Genomic DNA, 27,725 nt, shown 5'->3' with positions numbered 1-27,725 from the left:
AGTGGCTTTAGTGATGCCCACGCGGCCTTAATTTGTGATGCTGACAATTCAATGCCAAGACGGTATACGTCAGCTCAGGCGTCATTGAAACCCTGTGAGTGGATAAGGTTCTCGCCTTTCGGATTTAGGAGGCGTCGCCTTGTAAGCATCTCCGATGTCATCCTCCCATGGCGGGGTCCGGAGCCCGGGCTTCCCGCACACAATCATTTAAGCTTAATATGAGGATGTAACTGAGACTATCAGGGTATCAACAATAACGATAAACTCAAACATTATGAATGCAAAAAAGTCACAGAATGGTGATCAGTTAGTACATACAGTTTCAGTATAACAGAGCAATACAAGGCTGAGACAGTAACACTCAAATCAATACCACATAAACTTGTATCCATGGAGAGAGCCGTGAAAAAAGAACCCTCGCACAACCCGCACTCCGAAATCTGTGTAACAAAGAAAAACAAAACACACTAATACCTTAATTACGAGGCCAGAGTGGCTCAGCTGCCTTGGAAGAAGCCGAACCCGCCCAGACGCACCCAGGTCTTGGCTTCGCTAACTGGCCAAGAGAACGCGTACAGTCCCCGTGTCATAGATGGGGGCCATGCCGCTCTGAAACTGCTAGATCCGACGTAAGATCTTCATATATGGTTCTCCAAAATTCCACTCTGGTATGTCTGTTTCAAAGGGATTGTGCCGGTGAACTCCTGTAGACAGCTGATAGCTATGAGTTTCTTGACCTTTTTCTTGATCCTTTTTCAGGTCTGCTCTCATAATTCCGTACAAGGTATGCCGACGTCGATGTTATGATGATGGAGTACTGACATGTGCATCAAGCGTTATCTGTTGCTAGAGATACCATCGATCGATCATCAACGATTGAGAAATTGGACTTTTCTCAAAGTCCACATACTCTCGACTCTGCATCTTCGTTCCATGTCGAATTTGAAGTTCCGTATGAGCGCCAAAGGATCACTCTGAACCTGCAGCCTTCCAAGAATGTTGTGTCGCGCCTCACTACCGTTCAGCACATTAATTCCACAGACAATCATGGTGTCATCACTGATATTCAGAGTCAACGTCCGTTGCTTTACAAGGGTGTAGCATTTGTAAACGACATTGAGAAACAGACACAGAGAAGAGTAGGATGGGCAAGAGTAATGATGCGATATCGCCAAGACCGACACGTCATTGAGGGCACTTTCACAAATGACGGTACTTATCACCATATCTCACTGGATTCGAATTACCGCCAGGCGCGACAAATTCAGGACGGGCATTTCAGAAAGAGATCTGAGCGAATGGTAGTATGGAAGCAAACAAGGGATAAAAGCGAAGGAGCTATTTCGCAAAGGTCACCCTCGGATGAGCCGACATGTCAGGCGCATAGATACAATGATCGACGTCGCCAGGCTCCCGATGACGATGACCAGGATACCCACCGACCTCTACTAGCCCGACAAGATGTCAACGATTGGTTCGACCCCAGAGATGTGATCGGATCTACAGAAGGATGCCCTAACTCACGAAGAGTCGCTTTGATAGGCATCGCCGCCGACTGCTCATACACGGCAGAATTCGACAACATGCAAGATGCGCGAGATAACATCATTTCTCAAGTTAACATCGCATCGCAAGTCTACGAAGACACCTTGAACATCGCACTGGCCATTCAGAATTTGACCATCAGCGACCCATCTTGTCCTTCTGACGCACCGCGATCAATGCCTTGGAATCTTCCCTGCACAGCAAGCGTCGACATAAACGACCGCCTGAACTTGTTCACACAATGGAGGGGCAGACTACGCGACGATAACGCTGTATGGTCTCTTTTCAGCGCCTGTCGAAGCGGCTCAACTGTTGGCATCGCCTGGATCGGAAGTCTGTGTAATCGATCACGAGGATCATCATGGGGTCGTGGCGGTACAGCCTCTGCGAACGTGGTTGTCCGCACTGCTTCGGAATGGCAGGTCTTTGCGCATGAGCTGGCGCATAACCTTGGAGCTTCTCATGACTGTACATCGGGCGATTGTGGGACATCAGGATACTCGCCTTCCGATGACTGCTGTCCCCGGAGTGAGACCACTTGCGATGCCCGAAACCAGTACATCATGAACCCTCAAAGCTCTCCTGGTCTGGAGGAGTTCTCGCCCTGTACTATTGGCACCATCTGCACAGGTATTGGCGAGGAGCACATCGATACAAGTTGCCTTGTCAGTGAGAACGAGGTCCCCGACATTAACGACAGCCAATGTGGCAACGGCATCGTCGAGCCTGGAGAGTCATGCGACTGCGGAGGTGAAGATCGATGCCCAGCAGATTCCTGCTGCAACCCTTCGACTTGCCAGCTCCGTAGCGGTGCCGAGTGCGATCCACTCACAGATGGATGTTGCACTGACGAATGCCGGGTCGCTTCAAGCGGCTTAGTCTGCCGTGAAAGTACATCCTCCTGTGATCCCGAGGAGACATGTGACGGAAGTTCAAGCCAGTGTCCGGTTGACGTACAAAACTGCGACGATGATGAGGACTCAGGTAGTAGAGGAGGAGGAGGAGGAGGAGGAGGATCAGCAGGGAGTTGGTTCGATAGGAACAGGACGGCTGTCATTGCGACCGCGTCTTCTGTTGGTGGAGTCATTGTGATCTTGGTCCTTTGCGTGATATTCTCTTGTATCAGGAAGAGGAGAAGAAGGCAGAGGGGAGCGCCCTTGCAGAGTGGAAATATTAGTGACGGATCAAATGCGCCAGCTCTTGAGCATACGAGAAGTGTTACACAGATGCCAAGTGCACCACGTTTGGTACATAGGTATGCATAGTTTGGCTTGGAGTTTATGAGATAAGTTTTATGATAGACATGGCTGGCGTCAATACTGTTAAGATATTTATTGGCATAAGAATATGTATTATGAATTGAAGCGATGGTCTTGTCTCGAGTCGAATACCATCTAGCCACTTGACTTTTCCTTTCCTAGGTTCACGACATCCTTGGCCGTGACAACATCAACAAATTTAGGTAGAATACGCTTCATGATGAACTCATGAATCTCAGGGTCATCGTCAATAATCCCATCCTCAACACAGATAACATGAAAGTCCAGCTCCGCACCAGCTCTTGCACTGCTTAGAATGCTGCCCATAGTCGTTAACCCAACCAGCACAACATGTCTGATCCCACGTGCCCGCAGATAAGCGAGTAAATCTGAGGACCCAAAACAATTTGGTTGTAGTTTGCCGAGCAAAATCTCATCCTTTCCGCCCCAGCCCCCGGGAGGCACTAGCTCCGAAGGAACAGCATAGTGAGGACGATGGGGATCAGAGGGCGCGTAGGCAAATGCACCGCCAGCTTCGAGCTTGGCTACCCAGCTTGCGAGTGTATTGTAAGGTGACACGAACGCGTTTGAGTTGATGTTGAAGGGAAGTGTATGGTGGACGATCAGCGGCACATCGTCATAGAGGGAACGGGATTTCTTTGGCTTGGCTGAGGCACGACGGGATTTGATCTCTGAGCGGAAGAAGTTCAGAAGTTTTAGGACTTTGCCAAGATAAGCAGCCTGGTCTTCCTGAGAGAAACGTCGGAGGATTTGAGATTGGACATCGGAGAGGAGAAGGGCGGTATGATTGAGCGAGACTGGAACATAATATGGAGATGACATGGTGAAATCTTGTTCAATCTTGAAAGGATGTAATAAACAGTTCAATACGAGGCAGAGAGACATAGATCAAGAACTCACTTATAAGTCAACTGCCTCGATAACGAGAATCGCCTCAAAGCTCGCTCGGCTTATTAGATCTCAGTTGTCCGTACTACCCTCATTAATCGATTTTGACAATTGCTTCCATGATATTGCTGCTGCTGTGTCAGCTTTTAGTAAGGGTTCATGGCGGCATTTTGCAAAAGAGCGAGCCGCTATTCTCGGTCTTTTCCCAACCTCGGGCGACTACTACGTGAAACACTCTACTAGAAATAGAATACAAGACGACAAACTTGCAGAAAATTCAGTGGGTCTTAATGGCAGAATTCCCAATCTGTACCGGAATTTATATAACAACTGCTTTGGCGCTTTCAACCAACCATGCAGTCTCACTTAAGTTGTGAGACCTTTGGCGTGACAGAGGCTATGAGTAATATGTTGATGGAAAGAGTTCTTGGAGGAGAATTGTGCGCGGCGAAGTTGATAATAAATTCTCAGCCTTAATTAAAGAGTGTGAGACTTTGTCTGAATAATGATAGAAATACAGATGGTGCGTGGAGATCCAAAGAACGTATTACTCCAAACAATAGGCGCAAATAGGATTTCAGCTTGTTAGTATGAGGAGACCCACTGGGATTTATCGTAGGCAGCACTAGCTTCTCTTATACCTTTTGACGCTTCTATACCAGCCGCGTTATGCAAGTTTCGTATATGGACCTTTCCTCGTCGTAAGCTCTAACCAATTCCTGATATCACAGCTTCCGGAGGAAGTCCGCTCTCAAGAATAACATAATGCACTCATTCGTCACCAGACTGTGATCTACATAACTGCAGTAGCCTATGCCATAGCGTACTTGATCAGGTGTTCACCTTCGAATTGAGTTTAACTGAAGACCTTTCACCTATGCACGCCCACCTTACGGCAGATACTTAAGTCTACTGCAGGGCCAAGCGCGCATTATGCCCGCATAAGCACACAAATGGCAATTCATATATTAGAGATATAAGGCTAAGTCAACGGTCAAGAAGGGCTACTAGTGTAAGCTATCATTCTTGGCGCCTATCCGGAGATATGGTTTGCTAACTAGAATGGAGAATCTGTCAAATTGGGAAGCCCTGTGCCCCATGGTCTCTGAGGAATCAATAGCTGGAAGATGCCACGATAGAAGGCGCTTCTGAAATGCTGAGAATTACAATGTCTCGGGGATAGATTCGTGTTATGGAATTATTTAACTGAGACATAAGAGTAATATAGAATATTATTAATATATGTTAATTCCAAAGAGAGAATTTAGTAAGTAAAATATAAAAAAGAAAAAATAAAAGTAAAGTTAAGGTATATAAATAGAAAATTAGATAAAATTTAAGCTATTTATTATTATTATTTATCTAAAGTAACTATATATCTTACTTTCTAATTTTCTTTATATCCTATTTTTTATAATAAAAGTCTATGTATTATTTTAGCTTATAGTAATCTACTTATTATTAATAGCTTTTATATTTCTTTAAATAGGCCTTAAGTAGCTTAAGACTTATTATAAGTATATAAAGTAAATCCCTTTAGCTTACCCTTATTCCTAAAAAGAGAAGAGTAATATAAGCTAGTGCCTCTTTCAAAAGGAGAAGCAAGCGGTAAAGTTTAAGGCCAAGAAATAATATATTAGTATTTTTAATAAGGACGAGTTCTAGCCCCCTAATTTCGAGGCCGGCGATTAAAGAAGTAAGTTATCCTATCCTTAGCATGGGGTAAATATTAATGGGCTGCCAAGGACCTTGCCCTGGACTCAATGCCTTGGCTAACCATGGGTGCCTTCCGAGAAGCGGCGTTGCAGATATGTAGACTATTACCAAGGCTAATAACGAGGTTTATAGCATGAGCCTTGACCTCGATGGTTTCCTTGCCGTCTATTGCACCGTTTTCAACGGCAACCCAGTCTCCCTTAAACCCTTGCTACTCCGAAAATATTTGATTTTGCGCAACAGCCGATGTATACCGAAGCTATCTATAGAAGGTGTATAGTGGTGAACCACCGAGAAACCTATCATTCCTTGTGAACGGACAATGCAGCTCGCAAACTTTACTCCCTTCAGCTCTGCAATCCCACTACAAATCTCAACTGCCGGTGCGGAGTCAATGCCTATGCCGAGGCGCTTGACTTGTTGGGGTTTGATAGTTCCAAGGACCGAGCGCGTACCACTAAGGCCAGCCAGCAGAGTCAGGTCAAAGCGACTATAGATCCCGACTCCTCCACTATCAGCGGATGGTGATCATCTCGAGAATAACATGGAAATGGAATGGTGTGCTGAGGATAGTCACATGAATCGCGGTTCTCGCGTCGTAGATCAAAGGGTGTACGACCGAGCACAGCGCTTGAAGCGGTACAGCCAGAAGAAGGTTACCTTTATTGCGGGTTGAGTTTAATAATTGCATGTGTAATCTGTTGCATCTTCTCATAAAGAGTGGAGGTCTCCCCGCAAAAGGGATTTTCTAGTTAAGTGCAAGCTTCACCATCTCTCGGCAGTCCATTGACCATTGTTTTCTTATCTATGAGCCAATTGCCTTCTGATCTATCAGCTATGCGCTTGTCGACACTGCTTGTAGCCTTTGGATTGACCGTCGTTGGACTTGCAGCGCCATACAATTCGAATGGAGCGTCGCTTGTTGACAGACGGCAAGCTTTGAGTGGACTCTTCAATGGCGTTAATAATGCCCTTGCTGTGGCAGTCAGCGGGCTGCTCGATGAACTTGGCGACGCTTTGAACAAAGGAGATAGGGAAAAGACACTTGATACACTGCAGAAGCTGGAGCCTACCAAAAACCCCAAGAACGTTGCCGAGGCCTTGTCTATCACTGAAAAGGTCGCAAAGTCAGAACCCGATAATATCGTCGAGTACAGCGCGCGATTGATAGCGAACGGTATCATCTCGGGATCAACGGACGACCTACTGAGCTACGCCCATGGCCTTGGCTCTGCAGAGAATGGATATGACAACCAGTATGCCAGCTTACGCTTTCCATTCCCAGCATGGTCATCTAACATTGTGTAGAAACCCTGACCCGCCAAAGAGCGTCTACCCAAAGGCGGCAAGCTGCGATGCGCGTTACACAGTAAGCGAGGACAAGCTCAGGTCTGCTATCTACATCCCAGACACATTCACCTACGGTGAAAAGCTACCTGTGGTTCTCTTTCCTGGTACCGGAGCCACCGGATGGACCTCATTTCGGGGCAGCTTCATCCCATTGCTTACCGGTGTTGACTGGGCCGATCCCGTATGGGTCAACGTACCTGAACTTCTTTTTGGTGATGCGCAGGTCAATGCCGAGTACGCTGCATACGCGCTCAACTACATTGCTTCCATCTCAAAGCGAAGCGTTGCTATCATCGGTTGGTCGCAGGGCAATATCGATGCTCAATGGGCGTTCAAGTACTGGCCATCAACTTGCAAAGTCACGACCGATCATGTCGCCATCAGCGCGGACTACAAGGGCACCGTTCTAGCCAATTTTGTCGACCTTTCAGGCATTACCAACACGCCATCTGTTGTTCAGCAAGAAGCTGGAAGTGACTTTATCAAGACTCTTCGGTCGGACGGCGGCGACTCAGGATATGTACCAACTACAAGCCTGTACTCCAGCTTCCTAGACGAGATCGTTCAGCCGCAAGAGGGCACCGGCGCTTCGGCTTACCTGCTCGACGAACGAAACGTCGGCGTCACAAATGCTGAAGTGCAAAAGGTGTGCGCTGGGAAGCCAGGGGGTTCATTTTATACGCATGAGAGCATGCTTATAAACCCCCTCAGTTTCGCTCTGGCTAAAGACGCCCTCACCCACGACGGTCCTGGAGAGATCTCCAGGCTGGACTTGGGGACAGTCTGCGCCTCATCTTTGGCACCTGGGCTTGGATTGGAAGACCTTTTGATCACCGAGAACGCAATTGTCATTGCGGGTATTTCAGTTGTTACATATTTGCCAAAGGTGAAGCAAGAGCCGGCGATTAAGGAATATGCTTTGAAGGCAGCGGGGACCTGTTAGTTATTGTGGGACAGCACTGTCAGCAATTGAAGTCTTGTCATCATTGGCAATAGGTGTCGTACTCCGTCTATTCTCACTTCATAAGATCCAGATCTTACCTACAATACAACAGTGCGTTTCAAAAAGTAAAAAGCAATTGCAACTGAACGACCGAAATATCAAAAGAGCACACTAGATATCTCGTCGCAGAACAAATCTGTAGTTGTCTGACAAAAGGTAATTTGCGTGCCTCCACACCGGATTGAACGATGGACCTTTGCATTACAAGTGCAACGCTCTACCACTGAGCTATAGAGGCGGCTCACTTTAGTTATCAACAATCCATTCAATTTGACATCATGTTTACTACACTTTGCTAAGCAGTATCTACATTGATTGCCAAGATGTCCTTCCGCTCAATGCACGCTTTGCAAAAGTCTCCAGTGAATTTTCCCATCTCTCTCAATTGACTGCCTGATACCCATAGCGCTCCCTCTGTCAGAATGATCCACCGCTGAATGGTATCTCCTCACACCTCCCAGTAAACCGTCGAATCAATGTGAACATTATAGACGGAAATGGAGATAGTCCAGATCGAATTCTTTGCCCATCCACTCCACATCATATCCATGTCCTCTAATATCCTCCAATAGCCACTCGATAGGTGTTGCATACGAGACATCATGGATTCCTCGGTTACATCCCAGGGCACCACTGCCACCACAGGTCAGAATTGCCACGACACGGCCATCGTCTGCCATGATACTGGCACCCGAATCTCCCTGCTTAGAGAAATGCTTCCTCTTCTCATGTTGAATAGGACCCAAAATACACCATTCTTCGGAAACCATCGGGACCCCACCAACAAATCTTCGGACAACAGACCTGGCTGTGTTGGTGACACCGTGGCTTACTCCGCTAGCGCTACCATACATGCATACTCGCATGAATTCCTCATCAACAGCAGTCTTTCCTGTCACTACGAACTCAAAGTCAGGGCATCTCATTTCAGCTTCTGGCATCACACCAGTCTGCGTGAATGTATCACACCCGGCGAGGGAGAAATGCATTCGCTTTCGTCCTGGGATTACATACTCCCATAGCATGAATTGGTACCGACCAATTGCGCGACGCATCTCGGGTACCTTATTTGTCAACTTCTTCAACGGCGTCTGGTGCTTCTTCTGATCCAGCTCTATCAAAGCCCAGTCACGGAAATGGGCCGGCGAAGAACTGCTTAACCCGAGTTTTGGTGAAAAAAGGACGTGGCCGATAGTTCGTGATTCCATTGACTCGAAAGACTCAAGCCGCTTTAGGCTACCCTCTAGTTCGACCTTATAGTCACGAAGGTATTCGATCTCTTTGTCGGGGACTGGTGTGGAGGACTCGCGAAGGTCGATCGCCGTTTTGGTACGTCTGATTTGGTCACGGAGGAACTCTGGCGTGTCTTGATACGTCTTGTTTCCAGGCTGAACAATACCTCGACTGTTATGAGGGTCGTGACAAACGTCAATGTTCTCTTCCTCCGGTTCGACGACGACATGTCGGCAGGTCAAAGCAACCACAGTTTCGGTATTCCGGATTCTGAGGTAAAGACCTTTGGTGCCTTCACGTGATGGATCTCGAGAGGGGGCGACCTTGGTACCCAGGAACTCAGAGACCTGAATACTATCCCTTCTGTGGCCCTCTTCTTGGAGGGTCGGAATGTGCGGACTGAGTTTTGCTGTTGACGGTTCACTATCTTTGGTCAGCATAAATTTGAATTTGGGGCAATGAGTCTTACCTTTCTATTTGATCCTGATCACTCGAGCAGCACTGCGTGATTCTGGACTCCTTGATTTCGACTTCAACGTCGTTGATACCGTGCTCTCGCAGAATGTCACGGCATTTGAGGGCCACGGCTCTTCCGTTTAACCACGTTGTTGATTTGGGCTCTACCGATACGAAAAGGATGACCGGTCGAACAAGGTCACGATCTTTGAAATGTGTTGAACTGCAACGGAGGATGTCGATTGCGTTCCAGTCGATATCCGCCACGGCTTCAAGAATCTCGTGACGCAGTGGACCTGTAGAGTCATTCCATAGGGTAACAACAGCGTGCTTTTCGACAGGGTCAAGTATTCGTCCGTATTCATCAAATTCACTAAATGGACCGTCCCATGGAGTCGTGGTAGATCGCGCAACCAGACGTGGAATACCTGGAAGCCCTCTATAGTAGCTGCGGGATTCCTCTCGACTTGGGGGGGTGGCGAGTAGTTCATCCATTTTCAGTGAGGTTGTTCATCAGAGGTGTGAGGATGAGTGGTGGTGAGAGAGAAAGAGAAAGGAGAGACAGGATGGAAGCAATATTTATTGAGTTAGTAAGTGGGGGCTTTCAAGAGTCCAATGGATTAATCACGGTCGGTGAAAGCTTGATTGTTCTTCAAATACCACTGGGACTTGTTGGTTCCACCATGAGTCACTGACCTTACAGTATTCGTAAGATGTTCAGCAAAACTGGACTGCCAGTGTGATAAGCACGTCTGTGGCCAAAGCTAACAGGAGCACCAATCACGGCCACAAAGTATAGACAATGAAACAAAATGGAATGTGCTACCACTGAAGTGATAGGAGCTATGATCAGCAAACAGATAAACTCAGACGCCAAACAGACATGCTTTAAACACGAGCTTCATAGTATAATATGCAAGATAGATGTGACATTTTATTTGGCAGGCGTATTGGAAAACTCGACCTTCCACCAAAGCCTTCGTTATTAGGCGAAATGCTATTTCAAGACTTAACTTTGTGGAGAATTGAGATGGGGGGGAAGTGTTAGTAGCGAGCAGCCTAGTGTAGCTTTCTAGATTAGGCTTCCGTGTTAGGTCTTGCTTCTAAGTATTGGTGCCTTTACACACAGTTAAGGGTAAACAACTTTGACTCGACATCAACGTCCAAAGCTGCTCGGCCTTGAACTTGCACGATTGCCAGAATCAGGAACATGGAGACTGATTCCGAATTACAACAGTCAACCATTACAAGGATCGATAGCTCAGTGGTATGAGCGAGGGATTGCAGATCCCTAGGTCGCGTGTTCGATCCACGCTCGGTCCTAGCACTTGCTTTTTGCGAAGTTAAGCGTATTAGCCGTGGTTCTGGCCCCGCCTTCAATTTTTGCCTCGAGTTCTTGTGAGGGTGGTCATTCTGGCTGACTTTGCGTTGAGAACGAGAGGTCTTTCCTTGATTTACTTACAAGGTTGAGCGTAAACCGAAGCTCTGACTTTCAACGTGGGAAGCTAAACAACCCATAATTAATTTGGCAGAGTCTAATTGCTTTTGTTGTCTTTTATTAAAACATAATTTCTTTTTATTACTATTAACCCCGGTTTGATAAATCTCCTAGATGTGAATGGTGACTGAGATCGTGACGCTCATTGTCAGGTTGGCTTCGGGATTTCTGCTCATAAGGTAATTAAGAACCCGGACGACAACCAACATTGGGGGGCTGGCGCAACGGTAGCGCGTTAGATTCCAGCGAAGCATCTTCAAGATTCTCTTGAAGAGATCGTGACTCCTAAAGGTTATCAGTTCAAATCTGGTGTCCCTCATTTTTGGCCATCCGCACTTTTTCTCGTACCAAGCAGTGCAAGGTTCCACCTAGCTCCACATACAGTTTGTGGATGAGGGCTGGGTCAGTCAATAGGAATTACAATAAATGGCGCAGTTGATTATTCTGTATGGATCAAGACTCGAGGCATACAAAGAGTCCGATCAGTAACGACGGAGACGGGCTGAACCTTGGACCAATCATAAGGGGTAGAAATTGCTTCAGTTCATATTCAAGGTTTCTAAGTGAATGTTTCTATGTACGTCTAAAAGGAATAGGGTAAGTCTAGCTAAAGATTAAAAAAATAGTTAAAGAATGCTTCATGAAACTTATACATCAACATCAACCTCGTATGAAGAGCCCTCACTCTTCTCTTCCGTAATGATCTCATGAGCAATCTTCTCGGCCAACGCATACACGGTACCGACAGGATGGCCAGGAATGAGGACAGGGAAAGCAGAGGCATCAACAACCCGCAGTCCCTTGACACCATACACACGGGCCTTGGAGTCAAGAACAGCCATGTCATCATCCTTCTTGCCCATCTTGCAAGTACAAGCAGCGTGCCAAACAGTCATGAGAGTGTCACGAAGGACAGCAAGAATTTGTTCATCGGTTTCGTGCTGCTCTCCAGGATACACCTCCTTCAGTACGGTGTCTTTCAGAGGAGTCGACTTGGCGATTTCTCGGAGACGACGGAACAGCGCGACGGCAACTTCTTGGTCGGCCTTCTTGGTGAGGAAGTTGGGGTTGATGAGAGGAGCGTCGGTAGTCGAGTTTGTTCGAAGAGTGATGTTGCCACGGGATAGAGGGGCAACCAAGGCGCCGTTGAGACTGGTGTACTTCTTTCCATCGGTGGGCTGCTGCAGGATAGGGAATGACCAGTCCTCAGAGTAGACGTTGAGAGGAATGATCTCCATCTCAGGCCAGTCATCAGGGAAAGTCGCAAGATCTCTGAGAGTCTCATTGGAGAACTTGGATCGGTACTTCTCAGGAGCCTTCTCCCAACCCAGGAGCTCAACCTGGTTGGAAGTCAGAGGACCGGCTTGCTGCTGAGCATAAGCATCCAGTGCGCCTTGGAAAATAGTGTCATTGTTGATCGCAGCGCTGAGAGTGTCTTCGAGACCTTGGACTTCAAATGAGGGTCCGAAGAGGACGTGATCCCAGAGGTTCTGGCCAACACCAGGAAGATCGGCCACGACAGGAATGTCAAGCTCTTCCAAATGCTCCTTAGGTCCAACACCAGAAACCATGAGAACCTGCGGTGACTGAAAAGCCCCACCACTGACGATGACCTCCTTCTTGACCTTGAGGGTGTAGTCAATTCCAAGAGAGCTGACCTCAACACCAGTTGCCTTCTTGTCATCATCGAATGTCACCTTCTTGGCAAGACTCTCAGTGTACACCTTGAGTGTCTTTAGCTTCTCACTTCGGGCAGTCTTGACAAAGTCATCGGAAGCACTTCGGGTAGCGGTCTTGGGCTGAACGGTTGTTGTGGTGTATGAGTAGCCGAGAAGACTACCACTGCTGAAACCATCGATGCCTTTGATTCCAAGGGACTTGAGTCCCTTTTCCACAAGGACGGCCCAAGAGGGGACGTAGTTGGCGTAGCTGATTTGGAGAGGGCCCTTCTCTTTGGAGAATGCGGAAGCGTCGTAGTCGGTTGTCACGTTGCGCTTCTCATTATCCGGTGGTGTAAATGAGGGGCTCTTCTGGAAGTGAGGCAACATCTGCTCCCATCTGGTTTATGTTAGTGAAATTTCGGCTAAGTCTTCTTTGTCACCCACGTATAGCTATCATCTCCGACATCCTCAGCCCATCTGGCCATAGTACCGTTCGTTGGTCGGTGATACACCAGAAAGTTGAGCTGAGACGAGCCACCAAGAACCTTTCCGCGAGCGTAATGAATCTCGCGATCATCAGCGCCTGTCTGCGCCGTTGTCGTGAATCTCCAATCGCGAAGAGGGTTAGAGTCCAGAAGACTTGCGCCACTGCCAGCCGTCACTCCACCAGGCGATGTCGCGAGAATAGGCTTGGCGATCTCAAGAAAAGGCCCAGCTTCAACAATGGCCACGCTATAACCAGCCTTTGCGAGTCTGTAGCCAATAGTGTTTCCCGCTGTGCCTCCTCCTACGACAACGTAGTCGTATTCGGCGTCGACACCTGGGATGCCACCCAATTCGCCAAGGTGTCCAACCTTGAGTCCATCACCAGCATAAGCAGACTTGACGATATGCTGCAAGGGGTCGAGGAGTGTACTGATGAAAGGAATCTCAGGACGAGCAGTGACACTGGTCGAAAGGCTGAGCGCCAAGAGCGAAGGTGACAAGACGTTGCAGCGCATGGTGACAGACGATCTGGACGAGAAAGTTTGTGTGCAGATCTCAGAAACGAGGAGGGATTGATGCTACCCTTATATCTACTTGGACTAGGGTTCGCTAGCTGCCTGTCAAAAACATCAAGCATTTACCTAGCAGCCCAATGTCATATCACCGCGGACGTTACACCGTCCCGCAATCATTTTTGGTACCAAAGTCCGTGCTGACCCGCGGCGTTGACGCTACTTGTCGACTAAAGTGAAGGATGTGAACAAAGTCGGAGGGTTTCTGAGTCAGCGGTGATAACAAGACGAGATAAATGTCTCAGCTCAAGGTCCTGGGATATGCGGTGACGGACCAGGGTTATTTGTCATGCCAATGCGTAAACGGGGGGTCAGAAAGCTGCCACGACAGGTAACGCAATGCAATAGATTCACAATAGCTAAAGATAGTCAAGAATAAAGGGTACTAATGGAGAATGGAACACGTTTTGGTCAAACTAAGCTTGTTGTCCGGTCCTTTAGAGTTTCAACAAGGTCGGGGAGGCATCCACGAGAAGCTATGCGAGCAACTTTTTTGAGCAATAACAAGGATTCATGTTACAGCTCGACCTTGGCGCGTCGAATTAAATTGCCTAGTCATGAGCCTTATGCAGCGGCAGAGCCCGTCTAGCTCAGCTTGCATATATTGCTCGGGCTAAAGTCCAGGGGTCGTTCCGCGTCGTTCCACTGATAACCAGTGATTGCAAAGCACAGACTGCCGATCCCTTCTCTGAAGAATCACCATGCATTGTGCTAAACGCAATAGTTCACGTGTGGTAAATCATCTGTGCGTGCGTAACCGTTCATCCGGTTTTTGTTCAAGATTCTTGATTTCATATTCGGAGACTTAAACATGTCATATGATGCTATGATAGGATCGGTCAGCGCGTAGTATAACCCCGGCTTATGCGCTGAGGATCCGGAACCGCACTGCCAAATGCCGCAACGCCCATCTTCCTCGGCGGTCGACCACTAAGCCCGAAGTGTACGTCTTGTGAGGAGTAAATCCATTTTCCAGGGCCTTCCGGACTCTTCCCCGTTGCCGACCCCGTCTGCCGTGTGGGTTCCTCGAGAGCCAAATGTCGGGGAACGAAAGGTGTGCCGCCTGAGCGAGTCATGTGTATAGCGGGGGCCTTCTAAGACTTCATGCATGTCTTGGACAATATCACTTCTCATCAGATTTCCCACGTTGGCGCTGTACAGTAGGGCGCATTTGACAGTTCGTAAGATGTAATGACTGCGATTTGATGGATAACGCCAGAAGGGGACCAACGGTTTGGTTCTAGAATGAACGCCACTCAGCGGATCTAGCTACTTCGAGGCATAAGCTATATACCCCATGATTTCGGGCGACCTCAATAAAGGCCATCGCGAAGAGGAGCTTCAAGACATAGCATCTTGAAATGAATCTAGTCAATAAGCGGTAATTGATTCTTGTATTCGACGAATAACAAACCAGTCGCATGTCCGAGGTGGGCGAGACCCAATGCCCAAGCGCAATTCCTACTCATACAATGAGAACAGCGCTATTCCCATGCCTTCTCTAATACTGGTTACTTTCGTTCTATCTTTTGACCCTTCCAGCATTTTACCATGTGGCATGACGATGGCAACTTGATAGGCTGCGAAAGTCTAGAACAGCTACAAGGGGCCTACAAATGGAATCCATTACAGAAAAGCCCGTTCCTCAACTCAATATTCGGGCCCAGAATAAAATATGCATGAAGTTAATATCGGGTTCATGGTAAAAAGGGTTCCGGGGTAGCACGTTTTGAGTATATTAATAGCTCAATATCGCATGTTTTATAGCCCTATGGCTTCAATATTATAATTCAGCAGAGTATACCCTATAGAAGGATACCACAGCAGCCTGATAAAGTATAGTCAACTGAACTCTATTCAATTCGTCTTGTGTCATTTGCACACTCGTTCGACATTGATGGATATTGTAGACAAATGTCACCCTGGGCATGCGCTCAATCAATTCCATGCTGGAGCATTGTTCCAGTAGAATTTGGCGGGGAGTGAACAAACGCTTCAAGCATCAAATCTGCATGATATGTCCTACTACTTCTTCCTGGTTGCGATGTCATTCCCTCAAGCTGACGATCAATCAGAACTCGCTTCCAAGGCAGCATTCTACTCTTTCTTTTTTCTTTCTTTTCAGAGCGGGAGAGGAATTGATGGATTGCAACTACTTATCATAACCGAATAACAACAACGAATGATAGGACAGTCCCGTCGGAAATAGACAAGGATCTTGTTGCTCAAGGGCCATCCGTCAGTTTGCGGTCTTCATGCCTATTGGCCGTTCAAGTCACATTCTTGGTATCTCCACTCGTCAACAATTGACCCTTTTCCGAAGCACGAATCGCGGGCTCGGGTATCGGCACAATAACTCGTTCAACTGTTTTGTCAGTCAGAAAGCGACAGCTGTAACCTACCTGTATGGTACCAGCACCACATTATTTGTCATCAGTTCTATTATCCATGAGATCAACCTCATGTTCATGAGAGCAGGAGTGAGTATATCCCGGATAATGTCAAGAATGCATTTGTTCGGTGTACAGAAGTGAAGACCGTTCATGAGTTCCCCTCATGCTAGCGGATTTATCGCGGGCATACGACAGCCTCGGTGACATTTCCGTGTTAGGATCAGCGAACCCATTGGTCGAGAGAGAACACGGGTAATCAGTGCATAATTGACATAAAAATCATGTCGTAGTGAACAAAGAGTGTCTCTGATAGAAAGCAGCTATCTAATTGCGGATAGCTCGATTAAGACACAAAAGACCGAGTAACTGGCCATAAGTCATCGTTACCAAGAGACACTCATCTCAACAGTTTGTCATGGCATCAAAGAAACCCATCGTTCTCCGCATAGGCGAGGATATCAAGTATAATCATGACTTTTACAACAATGTCTTTACGAAGCGATATGACGTTGTCGCGAACGAAGAACCCGACAGAGAATCATTCATCAAAGCACTAAAGGAGAACAAGTGAGTTAGGCCACCCGTTCACTACCTGAGGGAATGTTGACTGTTGCTAGATATGGCCAATTCTCGGCGATATATCGTCCACATTTCCAAACTGGTGGTGAGATGGGCCAATGGGATGAAGAACTCATATATTGTCGGTCTTGGTAACATCAGCAAACTAGTTGCCCGCAAAGCAGGTTTGGCTCTTGGTATGAAATTCACTACTACGATGTGGTTCGCTCGCCTCCAGAAGCCGAGAAAGAGCTACAAGCGACATATCATTCATCCCTCCACGAGCTACTGGGCATTGCGGATTGCATTACTCTACATACTCCGCTCAACGCTCATACTCAAGACCTCATCAACAAAGAAGCATTTTCCGCCATGAAAGATGGCGCGAGACTTGTCAACACAGCTCGAGGTCAGATCGTTAATGAAGAAGCGCTGATTGAAGCCCTAAAGAGTGGCAAAATCTCGGCTGCTGGTCTGGATGTTCATTACCACGAACCTCAGGTTTCGAAAGAACTTGCAGCTATGGATAACGTCACGCTGACTTGTCATAATGGAGGAGCGGCTATTACGAATAGAATTAATTTCGAGCTTATGGCCATGGAAAATATTCTGAGAGTGGTGGATGAGAATGGGGAGTTTTGTGGCGAGCCGACTACGGCAGTGAACCGCAAGGCCTTTGAAGAGGCTTCTTCGTGAGCTTGTTTTTAGGCATTACAAGCCTTAAAATCGTCGTTTATTGATCACTGCTGTCCATACATTATCTAGATTCCTACTCTTCCTTACTTAGCTGTCTGAATACGCATATCCGGATCATGCGGACCAAGGCATCGAAGTTCTTCTGTCAAGAACGGCGCACACCGCAAAGGAATCCCTTACAGCGTTCCCATAGCCTTGGGTTAGCCTCGAACTACTATTATCAAGACTAATGTAGACGATGTGGGCGCAAGGGAGTGGCAGTGGGCGTATCTCCGGAAGCATACACCCTTCCATCCCGGACATCAATCCGTCTAACAACCTGGACTTTTGTTCGATCAGTCGGCCATCCGTCGACTGGCGGATCAAATAATGTAACCGAACTTGTAACCATGTCGAGAAAGGATCAGCCCATGGTCATGGTTATCCGCTACCCCAGGTTTACCCCAGGTCTACCCCGCAGAGACTGAAGCTTCGACCCAAGGCGATGGGTTCCGTCGCGAGGATATATAAGTGACTGAGAACTAATCATCAAATCGCACTTCGTCTGGTCGTAGCTCCTTCATCACCTTGATCGGTAAGCTTTTAAAGATGTACAAGGCAGTGGCGGAGTTCTTTAGGCCAAAGGCCACCAGAACCTTGCACTATGCTCATCTCAAAAACAACACTCATCCAACGTGGTACAAGGACTCCGGCTTGCGTAAGAATGTCTGGCACTGCGTCGGTTTCTACTTCGCTGTCTTCTACCTTGGCTTCGATGCCTCCCTCATGAACGGTCTTCAAGCGATCCCCCAATGGGAAGAATACTTCAACTATCCATCCGGAGACACCCTAGGTCTGATCTCGGCCAGTTTGTTTCTCCCAGCGATCATTACTCCCTTTGCAGCGTCGTGGATCAATGGACTTTGGGGAAGGAAGTGGTGCTTAGCTGTTGGCTCAGTGCTGTTAATCCTCGGTGCTTTCCTTAACGTTTTTGCGAAGAATCTCGGAACGTTTATTGGTGGCAGAGTCATTATCGGCGCAGCTGGGCCTTTCGGAAAGATCACCGGCATTGCACTGCTTCAGGAACTGGCACATCCTCGTCTAAGACCATATGTTGCGACGGCGTATTACAGCAACTATTATGTCGGTCAAATCGTCGCTGCATGGTTTTGCTATGGCACACTATCTTGGCCAGATACCGAGTGGAGATGGCGAGCACCCTGCCTGTTCCAAGCCTTTGCTCCAGCTATTGTACTTGTACACCTTCTTTTTGTACCGGAAAGCCCTCGATGGCTCATCGACCACGACCGATCCGAAAAAGCCCTCAAAGTTCTTGCCGACGAACATGCCAACGGCGATCTCAACGACGAACTAGTTCGATACGAGTTTGACGAAATCTGCCAAGCATTACAGTTGGAGAAAGAGAGCAACAACTCCAAGTAAAGCGACTTCCTCAAGACTCCAGGCAACCGACGCCGGCTCCTTGTTCTTGTCACCATGGGCACTGGTTCCAACTGGGTTGGCAATGGTATCATTGCTTATTACCTGTCACCAGCCCTCAAGCTTGTGGGCATCACTTCTTCAAGCGCGATCGCGGGCATCAACGGTGGCATGGCGATCTGGTCTCTTATGTGGGCTTATGCAGGAGCCATGAGTGCAGAGCGTCTTGGTAGACGTACGCTTTGGATCACAGGCACGGTTGGTATGTGTGTCGCTTATACAATCATAACTGGTCTCAGTGGCTCCTTTGCTGAGAACCCATCACACGGCGTCGGTATTGCTGTGGTCCCGATGATGTACCTCTTCAAGACGTTTTACTGCATCAGTTGGTCGCCACTACCGTTTGCTTATGGCGCTGAGATTCTGCCTTATAACCTCAGGCTGAAGGGTTTGAGTATTGAACTGAGTGTTCAGAGTGTTGCGCTAGCTTTCAATCAATGGGTAAATCCTGTTGCACTTGAGGCAATTGCATGGAAATAGTGAGTCATTTTAGGAAATCTTCGTAGAATCACTACTGACCTGAGATAGCTACATCGTCTACATTGCGGTCATTGCCATGTATCTGGTTCTTATCCTATTCTTCTTCCCTGAGACAAGGTATGTTTCTGTTCACTGTAGCACTTGAATTGCCGCTGACAATATCAGAAATATGACAATTGAGGAGGTTTCCGTCCTCTTTGATACAGGACGAAAAGGCGATGCGGCAGCAGCTACTAGCAAGTTTCACAACAACCAGTCGAAGATAAATGATATGCTTGATGATGGAGATGATGCCGATAAGGAACTCACTGTTTCGCGAGTAGAGAGAGCTTAACCGGGCTAACGGAAGCCGACATAAATGGCGGTAAGGATGAAGAGTGAGGGCGCATAGCAGAGTCATCTTCTTCTATTCTGATAAGCATCATTCACCTTTGTCATTAATAGTATATGGTATGATATCACAATATCTCCAGTGGTATAGCTGTCCAGCCAATCCAAGTGCTATGAATCCTGCAATATGAAGTCGCTGATCACTTATGTTATGGGCAGGTCTCGTGGAGCAAGGAAACAGCGGAGCTTGCGGCACAGTTGCAGTTGATGATCAAATATGGGGAGGTTGGGGATAGCAATGGGAATAACTCAACAGCGATGATTAGAAACAAAACTCACCACAAACCAGTAAGACATGTTAAATCCGGACAAGCTCATGACCTACCCCTCAACTTATATCAGTCTCGTAGTATTACAGTTAGCATCAAGCGCTATTGTCCACGCGATCAATAGTTCCGTCATCAAGCATACAAAGCAAGCTTCCCCGACCATGACCCCTGTCAGATAAGCTGCAAGGCCCTCGACCCGCCATTCCCGTGTGAATCTCTAAGCGAGCCAAGATAAAGACTCTCGTATAATGCAGCAGGCGTCATGGAATGGGCTGCATTGGTGGCACATTCTGCGGTGATCACCGGCATTAATGTACTGCCGGAAAGAAAAGACACCAATGAGCTTATACCACGAGATCTTGCTTGCATCAAATGGCCGACCGGCCTGCATTCTACTCATATGAGGGTTGTTAAGATGATGTCAAGAGAGGGAGATGGCGATTCTTGGTGAGGCTATTTATTTGGGTAATGCTCTCATTCGACGCCACTTTCTGAAATCCCGAGGCCCTATCGTGTAGTCAGATCTCAACACCATCTTACAGTGCAGCTAACTTCAGCCTTATTCGAAATGCATTCTCCAATTTGGAATACGCTTACCGTTTTGGCGGTGCTTATGGCAACGTCCATTTCACCAGCTGTTGCACTTCCCAACATCCGAGTTCTACCACTCGGCGACTCCATCACAAAAGGCACCGGCTCCACAGGCTTAGTTGGATACCGTCTCCCGTTGCGACAAAAGATTTTGAAGCAGGGCGTGAAAGTTAATATGGTCGGGACATTGAAGAACGGCAACATGGTGGATGGACACCACGAGGGTCACAGTGGGAAAATGCTGGCCGACATAAACGGCTACTGGCAAAAGCCGATCCAAGCCCGTCCTAATGTCGTTCTCATCCACGCCGGCACAAACAACATGGACCAAGGAATAGATCTCGATATCGCCGCATCCATTCTCGCAGACATCGTCGACGGTATCTTCAAAGTCGCACCAGATGTTACCATCTGTCTCGCGCCGGTGATTTGGGCCAACGATAAGGAGATGCAAGCAAATACAGATAAATTCAACCCTCAAGTGCGGTCACTTATTTCAGCAAGGCAAAAGAAGGGAAAACATATTCTTGAGGTGCCGATCGATATTAAAAAGGAAGATCTTGGCGATTCCAAACATCCGAACGATGATGGTTATGAGAAGATGGCGAATGCTTGGTTGAAGGCGATCCTAGAGGCTGATAAGAAGGGTTGGTTGAAGATGCCTGTTAAGATGAGTCCTGAAGATGCACCAGGGACTGGGCTTGGAGCGTGAAATATGATGAGGGTCAATGTATCGCAATGGCGACTGCGTAAGTGGATAACAAAGATGCTTATTATTTGAACCATAACTTTATCGGTACGGATACGAAAATGGACACTGTTCTCTCATGAAAGTGAGTGGTGATTGGTTCTGCGGAGTGGCTTGTGCATGGTTGCGGAGCGGAGAGGCAGATAAATCCGGAGTTTAGCGTAAAAGCATAAAGTCCGAAGTTATATGGCGTCAGCATCAGCTACATAAAGACACGGCCCACGACAAGTTCATCCCTCAGTCATCTCAGAACCAAAGAAACGAAACATCATGGCAGCAAAGTCTCTCGTCGTCGGCGGAACTGGCGGTATCGGCTACGGCATCGCCTGTCGCCTCGCCGCCAACTCCCCCTCATCCACCGTCATCATCAGCGGCCGCACCGAGCCAAAGAACATTCCCCACTCAAACATCCAGTTCAAGCAACTAGACGCGTCTTCCATGCGCGCCATCAAAACTTACACCGATGAGCTGAAGGCATCGCAAGATCGGTTCAGCACCCTTGTTCTCTCGCAGGGCATTCTCACAACCGCTGGGAGAACAGAGACGCCTGAGGGCATTGATCGCAAGATGGCGCTTCATTACTACGGACGACAACTCCTCATCCGCGAACTTCTTCCGTCACTTACAGACGACGCCAAGGTTTTGATTGTGCTTGATAGCACTAGTGGAAGTCCTGATAAACTTAATTGGGATGATCTTGATCTGAAGAACAACTTCAGCCTCGGAAACGCAGCGACTCACTGTCTTTCCATGACGGACGCTATGATTCAGAACCACGCAGCCGAGGGAAAGGCCGAGGGAAAGAATCGACATTTCGTTCATGCGCTACCCGGTATTGTCAACACCAACATCATGAATGGACTCCCTTGGTACATACGACTCCCTTCAATTGGTGTAGCCTCTCTCTTGGGTGTTTCGCCCGACACTTGTGCTGAGTACATGCTAAACGGTGTTGACGAAGCCGTGAAGATTAAGGATAAGAATTATGCGTTTGTGAGTCGGAAGGGAAAGGTTTTTGAGAAGCCGGCTTGGAGTGAGGAACAGATTCGGAAAGTGAGGGATCATACCTGGCAAATTGTCGATGGGGCATTGGCAAAGGCTTGATTCTGAGAATAGGGTCTATGAGATATGTGACTCTCTGTATTTTCATTTGTACTATAGGTCATACCAATCTGAACGACATATGTTTATCATTAACCGCAGAAGTAGCTGCTTTCAATTTTTAAGAAAACAGCCAATAATTTGGAATGGCAAAATGGTAAGCTATACGCTCTCGAGACGAACATGAGAGATACGTGTTGATTACTCAAAGACAAAAAGCAATGTGATGTGACGCCATCAATTTGAATAACTTGCCCCGTACTGGAATCGAACCAGTGATCTTATCATTTCGTGGTAGTTTACTAGTGATACGCTTTACCACTGAGCCAACGGGGCTTTGTGTTATTGGTTGAGATCCACCTCTCCTGGCACGCATCATGGACGCGACACTACTGCATGCATTTATTCTCCCTTAGATTCATTGTTATCATCCCCAAGTTGCTTCAGTTTGGAGATAAAAACATCGTTTTAATCCAAGTTGTCTTAGCCGATATCATTCTTATATGATCTTGGCAACCATGACGCGAACTGTAATTAAGTCGCACTGTATAAAGTTCAAGAATGGCAGCATTGGTAAGGTTTTACAAAAGAATTGTATTCCAAGGTTGGAAACTTCTAACAAAACATTCATATTGTTCAGCAGATACGCAGACTAGCTTACATGAACTAACTGTTAAATCTCATTGTTCATCTACAATTGACACATGTGCTCATGAGGGCGCTATAACATAATTACAAGTATTGCCTTGGTTGCCATAGGGTAGCATGAAGCGTAGCGGCCTTGCATTGCGCGTTGGCTAACTACGCGACAACGCGACTCGGTAATCTCAACCCAATGCATTGACAGAAGAGACCTGGGTTCCAAATAGTCACCATCTTGTAAGTTCTTGTCCGTTGGTTGAAACATCTGCATGATTTCCTGAGACCAATCTCAAATAAGCCCCACGTCGCCGTACACTATCAGATCTCGAGCTTGAGACATTAAAATCACAAGCAACACCTTCGGCAGACAGTGGAGCCAGCCGCGGAACAATGGCTTGATCTCTGCAGATTGATACGCATCTTCCGCGAGATCCTTGCCTCGTCATCTTATCAATCAGTGCATCACCGACCTCGGATCAGTTGCCAAGCCGGTTATCACGGCTCAATCCCTCGATCATTGGCTCCGAGAGACGAGCTTCCCTTTTAGGTTATGGGCCCGCATCCAAGGGTCATTTAGTCTGCAGATCTTGCTATTAGAGCACTAACAGAATCAAACTCATATTTAGTGGTAGTATGTTAATCAATTATTATCGGGTGATCATCAACTTATCGCCAAAAATGCATCTGCACAAACATGAAAATTCTTGCAGGTCCATCGCCATCCATTGGACTAACCCTTGTACCAACCCTCACAACCGTTTGTCATAGCGTGGGGAGCACTCACCATCATCACCGGCTCAAGCACCAATTTTGCTACCTGCCCACGGAGCTTTTCTAGTACGAATGACGAGTAGAGAGAGACTTTTTATGCTTAATACCTCAAGAGCCTCCTCTTTCCACGATGTCTCCTCACTCATCGCCAGGAGAGCTACAACCACTGCTGCAGAACATGGATATCGACAAGAAGAACCCCGATATAGAAGCTGGCAGGGAGTCACCCACCATTGAACCAACACTGCCGACCAACAACGTCGATGCTAAGGCTGATGATTACGAGAACCGAAATGTCGGTACTTTGAACCGCAGGCTCAAGTCTCGGCATGTTCAGTTCCTTGCTTTGTCTGGTGCCATTGGCACGGGCCTTTTTGTTGGTAGTGGTCAGGTTCTGTCACTTGCTGGACCCCTCTCAGCGTTTTTGGCGTACACTATCACGGGCTTCAACATCTACTGTGTGTTGAATAGTGTTGGTGAGATGGCATCATGGCTGCCTATCCCTGGCCCCGTCCCCATCTTTGCTGCCCGTTTCGTCGACCCAGCCCTTGGTTTCGCTCTTGCTTGGAACTATTGGTACCAATTTGCTATTGGTGTTCCCATTGAGGTCACTGTCTCGGCTGTCATCGTCAATTACTGGCACCACAACGTTCCCCAAGTCGCGTTGATCACACTGTTCTATTTCACCATGGTCTTTCTCAACTGTCTACCTGTTCGGGTATACGGAGAAGCCGAGTTTGTCTTTGGAGCTATTAAGCTCTTGACTATCGTCGGTCTCATCATCCTCATGTTCATCATCACTGTCGGCGGCGGTCCAAATGGCGAGGCAATCGGCTTCCGATATTGGAATCACCCCGGCCCCATGAATGAGTACCTCAAAGATGGTGCTCTCGGCCGATTCCTCGCCTTTGTCAAGGTGTTCATCACTGCAACCTTCTCCTACGGTGGTAGTGAAATGGTCGTCATGGCATCCGGCGAAACTGAGAACCCTCGTCGCAACATTCCCAAGGCTATCCGTCGTGTCTTTTGGAGAATTGCCATCTTCTATGTCCTATCCATCTTCCTTGTCGGTCTTTGCGTCTCATCCAAAGACCCCAACCTTCTCAACGCCATCAACAAGTCTGCTCCCGGCGCTGCCCAAAGCCCTTTCGTCATTGCCATCCGCAACAGCGGCATCAAGATTCTTCCGTCGATCATAAACGCAGTCATACTTACATCGGCTTGGTCTTCCGGCAATTCTCTCTTCTACGCCGCCACGCGAGTACTTTATGCCGCGGCGCTTGATGGTAAAGCGCCTCGCATTCTGGCCTGGGAAAGGTTCGGTGTTCCGTATCTCTGTGTTGGTGTCACCACTATCTTTGGGCTTTTGGTGTATCTCAATGTTAGCAATAGCGGCTCCGAGGTCTTCTTCTGGTTAAGCAACCTCAGCGGTGTTGGAGCCCTCATCATCTGGGCCAGCGTCTCCTTCACCTACCTCCGCTTCTACTACTGCCTCAGCCACCATGGCATCGACCGAAATACCCTACCATTCAAATCACCCTTTCAACCATTCCTGGCATACTTCTCCTTCTGCTTCTGTACCATCGTTGCATTCTTCAACGGCTTTGATGCCTTCTTCCCAGGGCGCTTCAGCGCAAAGACATTCCTGCCTCCATACATCAACATTCCCATCTTTCTTGTTTTGATCTTCGGATACAAGTGGATCAAGAAGTCCAAGTATGTCAAGTACTCTGAGATGGATATTTGGTCTGGCAAAGCGGAAATTGATCGCTTGGAACATACTTGGCCGGTTATCCAACCAAGAAACTGGCTTGAGCGCATCTGGTTCTGGATTGCTTGAGAGCCTTGTTAAAAGTTATGAAAAATGGTGGTCGTTTGTGTTGTAGTAGTGCTCTAGATGCCAAAAGGTTTAGATCAATGCCTGTGATATATCTATACTATGATAACTTTGAGCTTCTAGCTTAGTATGAGACTTCACCTAAGTAAGATGAATTTGAAAGAACTAGGTTTGCCTTCTACTGTGATACAACCCACCAGTAGCCGGCCGAGGTTAAACTCCGTTGGAGAACTCCATACAACGACTGAAACAACGCCTCAATCTCTCTTCTGCACCACTAACGTAGTAGTGCACACAGACTAATCAGTTTCTCACAAGAGTTTGAGCGTTCCATGCAACCTTGGGTCCACCTGAGACGCGAGCGTAGTGATGCTCCTGAATAAGAGCCTTGACGTTCCTAGCAACAGAACCAGGGACTTGAAGTCGAGGTCTCAAGGAGTCGAGTGATAGAAAGTAGGCTGCCAGTCCAGCAACGGCGGGTGTAGCTATAGATGTCAGTCGAGCACTAGCCCGGTAGAGGATCATCACTTACAGAAGGATGTTCCAGTTGACTCTTGGCCAGCCTGGTAAGCTGATGTGCCACTCATAGCAGCGCACTTGACGGCGACTCCGGGTGCGGTGGTCGTGACGAGAGGACCGCCCTGGGAGAATCGAGCAAGCTTTCCCTCGTTATCAACAGCTCCAGTAACAATGATTGGAGTTCGGTCGGCGAAAAGCGATGGGTATGTGCTGACATCAATATGAGTCTGACTGATGTTAGCGGATGACCAACATGTGGAATGCTGCTCATGAACTTACGCCAAAGTTTCCTGACGAGCTGACGACAACAACATCAAGAGCCTCCAGGTTCTTGAGGAGAGTCTCGAGTGCATCTCGGAACCACTTTTCGTTACGGTCGACAGTTCAACCAATCGCTATTCCATTAGCAATGACCTCAGCCTTGAGCATATGTTGGAAACTTACAAGCCTTTGAGTTGCTCACGACAGCCTTTCCTTGGAGTTTGTTTTGCTTAACATCCAAGACAACTGCTTGCCAAGCCTTGAGAAGCGACCAAGAAGTCAACTTAAGTTTGACAGCGACGAGATTCGCTTTCGGCGCGACTCCAACCGTGCTACCCAGTGCTTTAGATGCACAGCAGGAGCCGTGGCCGTCAGGGTCATTCTCACCAGAGGCGCCCTTGGAGAAGATCCACCTCTTAGTGCCAGGCGACGAAGTAAATTCCTGTGTCGAAGCTGGTCAGTCGTGTCATTACCTAGTCAGGTTGGCAGCCGCTTACCTTGTGCTTGAGGTTGAAGCCTTCATCAAGGACATAGATAGTGACGCCTTGACCGGCCTTCTCATCATAAGTGTAACCAGAAGGCTTCTTCCCGGGAGCAGTAGAGAACATCTGAAGCTCAGGCTGAGCCTTTTTGTCGGTCTTGAGAGCGCGTTTGGCAATGCCGGTCGATTTTGCCTTGGTCTTCAGTGGTGCATCAGGAGCAACTGACCCGACCTTATTTAATATGTTAATGGAGGACTTTAATTATAGATGATGTACTTACAATGTTGCTTTTATTGATAGCGGCAACCTGGCTTGCGTTCAGCGTAGCGTACCAAGCCAGAAGCTTGCCATTCAGATCGGTGAGAGTGTCAACCTTGGTCTTGCCTGCTTGCGACTAAAGGCTTTTGGTGAATGCTTCGACATCTTTCTTGACTGCATTGGCCTTTGGGTACATAAGGTAGTTGGCAGAGCCACTGGGAGCTCGGCCTTCGAGGATTAAGGAGTCAGAACTTAGTTCAAGAATTGCATCTCTCACTACCAACTCGTCGTTTCCCATAGGAGATGCAACAGCTGAAGTGACTAGGGCTAGGCCTATGAGGTTTAAAAGAGTGAATCTCATGTTGTTGAGTAAAGAGCGTAGTGTAATGAGCGAATATAAAACGAATGTGCTGTAGTTGTTGACTGAGAAGACATCCTGATGGCATTATATAGAACTTTTGATCAGCAACTGCCGATGTCAGGTCTTCCCTTCATGGCGAACGCATGAATAGGTCCAGTTTCAAACTCATGAGATCCAGGAATAGAGTTGCCGAACACCATG

The 27,725-nt window shown here is 47.7% G+C and overlaps 10 protein-coding genes across 10 annotated transcripts; 6 read left to right on the top strand and 4 right to left on the bottom strand.

Moving 5' to 3' along the window:
- Positions 1-274: 274 nt before the first annotated feature.
- FSUBG_3355 (Disintegrin and metallo ase domain protein) lies at positions 275-2,722 on the top strand (the record flags this gene model as incomplete). The annotated part of the gene is made up of 4 exons (XM_036681227.1): positions 275-306; positions 492-629; positions 902-2,618; positions 2,672-2,722. The coding sequence occupies 4 exons, from the start codon at positions 275-277 to the stop codon at positions 2,720-2,722; spliced, it is 1,938 nt and encodes a 645-aa protein (XP_036541007.1).
- Positions 2,723-2,939: 217 nt separating this feature from the next.
- Positions 2,940-3,647, bottom strand: FSUBG_3354 (Isochorismatase hydrolase; the record flags this gene model as incomplete). The annotated part of the gene is made up of 1 exon (XM_036681226.1): positions 2,940-3,647. The coding sequence occupies one exon, from the start codon at positions 3,645-3,647 to the stop codon at positions 2,940-2,942; it is 708 nt and encodes a 235-aa protein (XP_036541006.1).
- A 2,619-nt stretch (positions 3,648-6,266) lies between these two features.
- On the top strand, positions 6,267-7,722 carry FSUBG_3353 (lipase B; the record flags this gene model as incomplete). Its single annotated transcript, XM_036681225.1, has 2 exons — positions 6,267-6,685; positions 6,738-7,722. 2 exons carry the CDS (start codon positions 6,267-6,269, stop codon positions 7,720-7,722), a joined length of 1,404 nt encoding a protein of 467 aa, XP_036541005.1.
- A 545-nt stretch (positions 7,723-8,267) lies between these two features.
- FSUBG_3352 (uncharacterized protein) lies at positions 8,268-9,966 on the bottom strand (the record flags this gene model as incomplete). The annotated part of the gene is made up of 2 exons (XM_036681224.1): positions 8,268-9,438; positions 9,485-9,966. 2 exons carry the CDS (start codon positions 9,964-9,966, stop codon positions 8,268-8,270), a joined length of 1,653 nt encoding a protein of 550 aa, XP_036541004.1.
- Positions 9,967-11,616: 1,650 nt separating this feature from the next.
- Positions 11,617-13,631, bottom strand: FSUBG_3351 (choline dehydrogenase; the record flags this gene model as incomplete). The annotated part of the gene is made up of 2 exons (XM_036681223.1): positions 11,617-13,027; positions 13,075-13,631. 2 exons carry the CDS (start codon positions 13,629-13,631, stop codon positions 11,617-11,619), a joined length of 1,968 nt encoding a protein of 655 aa, XP_036541003.1.
- Positions 13,632-16,496: 2,865 nt separating this feature from the next.
- Positions 16,497-19,628, top strand: FSUBG_3350 (hexose transporter; the record flags this gene model as incomplete). Its single annotated transcript, XM_036681222.1, has 6 exons — positions 16,497-16,648; positions 16,825-17,331; positions 17,890-18,699; positions 18,760-19,293; positions 19,343-19,411; positions 19,460-19,628. 6 exons carry the CDS (start codon positions 16,497-16,499, stop codon positions 19,626-19,628), a joined length of 2,241 nt encoding a protein of 746 aa, XP_036541002.1.
- Positions 19,629-20,521: 893 nt separating this feature from the next.
- FSUBG_3349 (uncharacterized protein) lies at positions 20,522-21,256 on the top strand (the record flags this gene model as incomplete). The annotated part of the gene is made up of 1 exon (XM_036681220.1): positions 20,522-21,256. One exon carries the CDS (start codon positions 20,522-20,524, stop codon positions 21,254-21,256), a length of 735 nt encoding a protein of 244 aa, XP_036541001.1.
- Positions 21,257-21,562: 306 nt separating this feature from the next.
- On the top strand, positions 21,563-22,396 carry FSUBG_3348 (uncharacterized protein; the record flags this gene model as incomplete). Its single annotated transcript, XM_036681219.1, has 1 exon — positions 21,563-22,396. One exon carries the CDS (start codon positions 21,563-21,565, stop codon positions 22,394-22,396), a length of 834 nt encoding a protein of 277 aa, XP_036541000.1.
- Positions 22,397-23,936: 1,540 nt separating this feature from the next.
- Positions 23,937-25,646, top strand: FSUBG_3347 (proline-specific permease; the record flags this gene model as incomplete). The annotated part of the gene is made up of 1 exon (XM_036681218.1): positions 23,937-25,646. One exon carries the CDS (start codon positions 23,937-23,939, stop codon positions 25,644-25,646), a length of 1,710 nt encoding a protein of 569 aa, XP_036540999.1.
- A 300-nt stretch (positions 25,647-25,946) lies between these two features.
- On the bottom strand, positions 25,947-27,524 carry FSUBG_3346 (Allergen Pen n 13; the record flags this gene model as incomplete). The annotated part of the gene is made up of 7 exons (XM_036681217.1): positions 25,947-26,128; positions 26,176-26,389; positions 26,442-26,525; positions 26,626-26,865; positions 26,921-27,136; positions 27,186-27,299; positions 27,339-27,524. The coding sequence occupies 7 exons, from the start codon at positions 27,522-27,524 to the stop codon at positions 25,947-25,949; spliced, it is 1,236 nt and encodes a 411-aa protein (XP_036540998.1).
- Positions 27,525-27,725: the final 201 nt, after the last annotated feature.

This window comes from Fusarium subglutinans (genome assembly GCF_013396075.1).
Source record: "Fusarium subglutinans strain NRRL 66333 chromosome Unknown NRRL66333_c0000029, whole genome shotgun sequence".
In the NCBI taxonomy this organism is placed as follows: domain Eukaryota; kingdom Fungi; phylum Ascomycota; class Sordariomycetes; order Hypocreales; family Nectriaceae; genus Fusarium; species Fusarium subglutinans.
The sequence above is the reverse complement of the archived record's forward strand: the minus strand, read 5'-3'. Positions and strand labels throughout refer to the sequence as shown.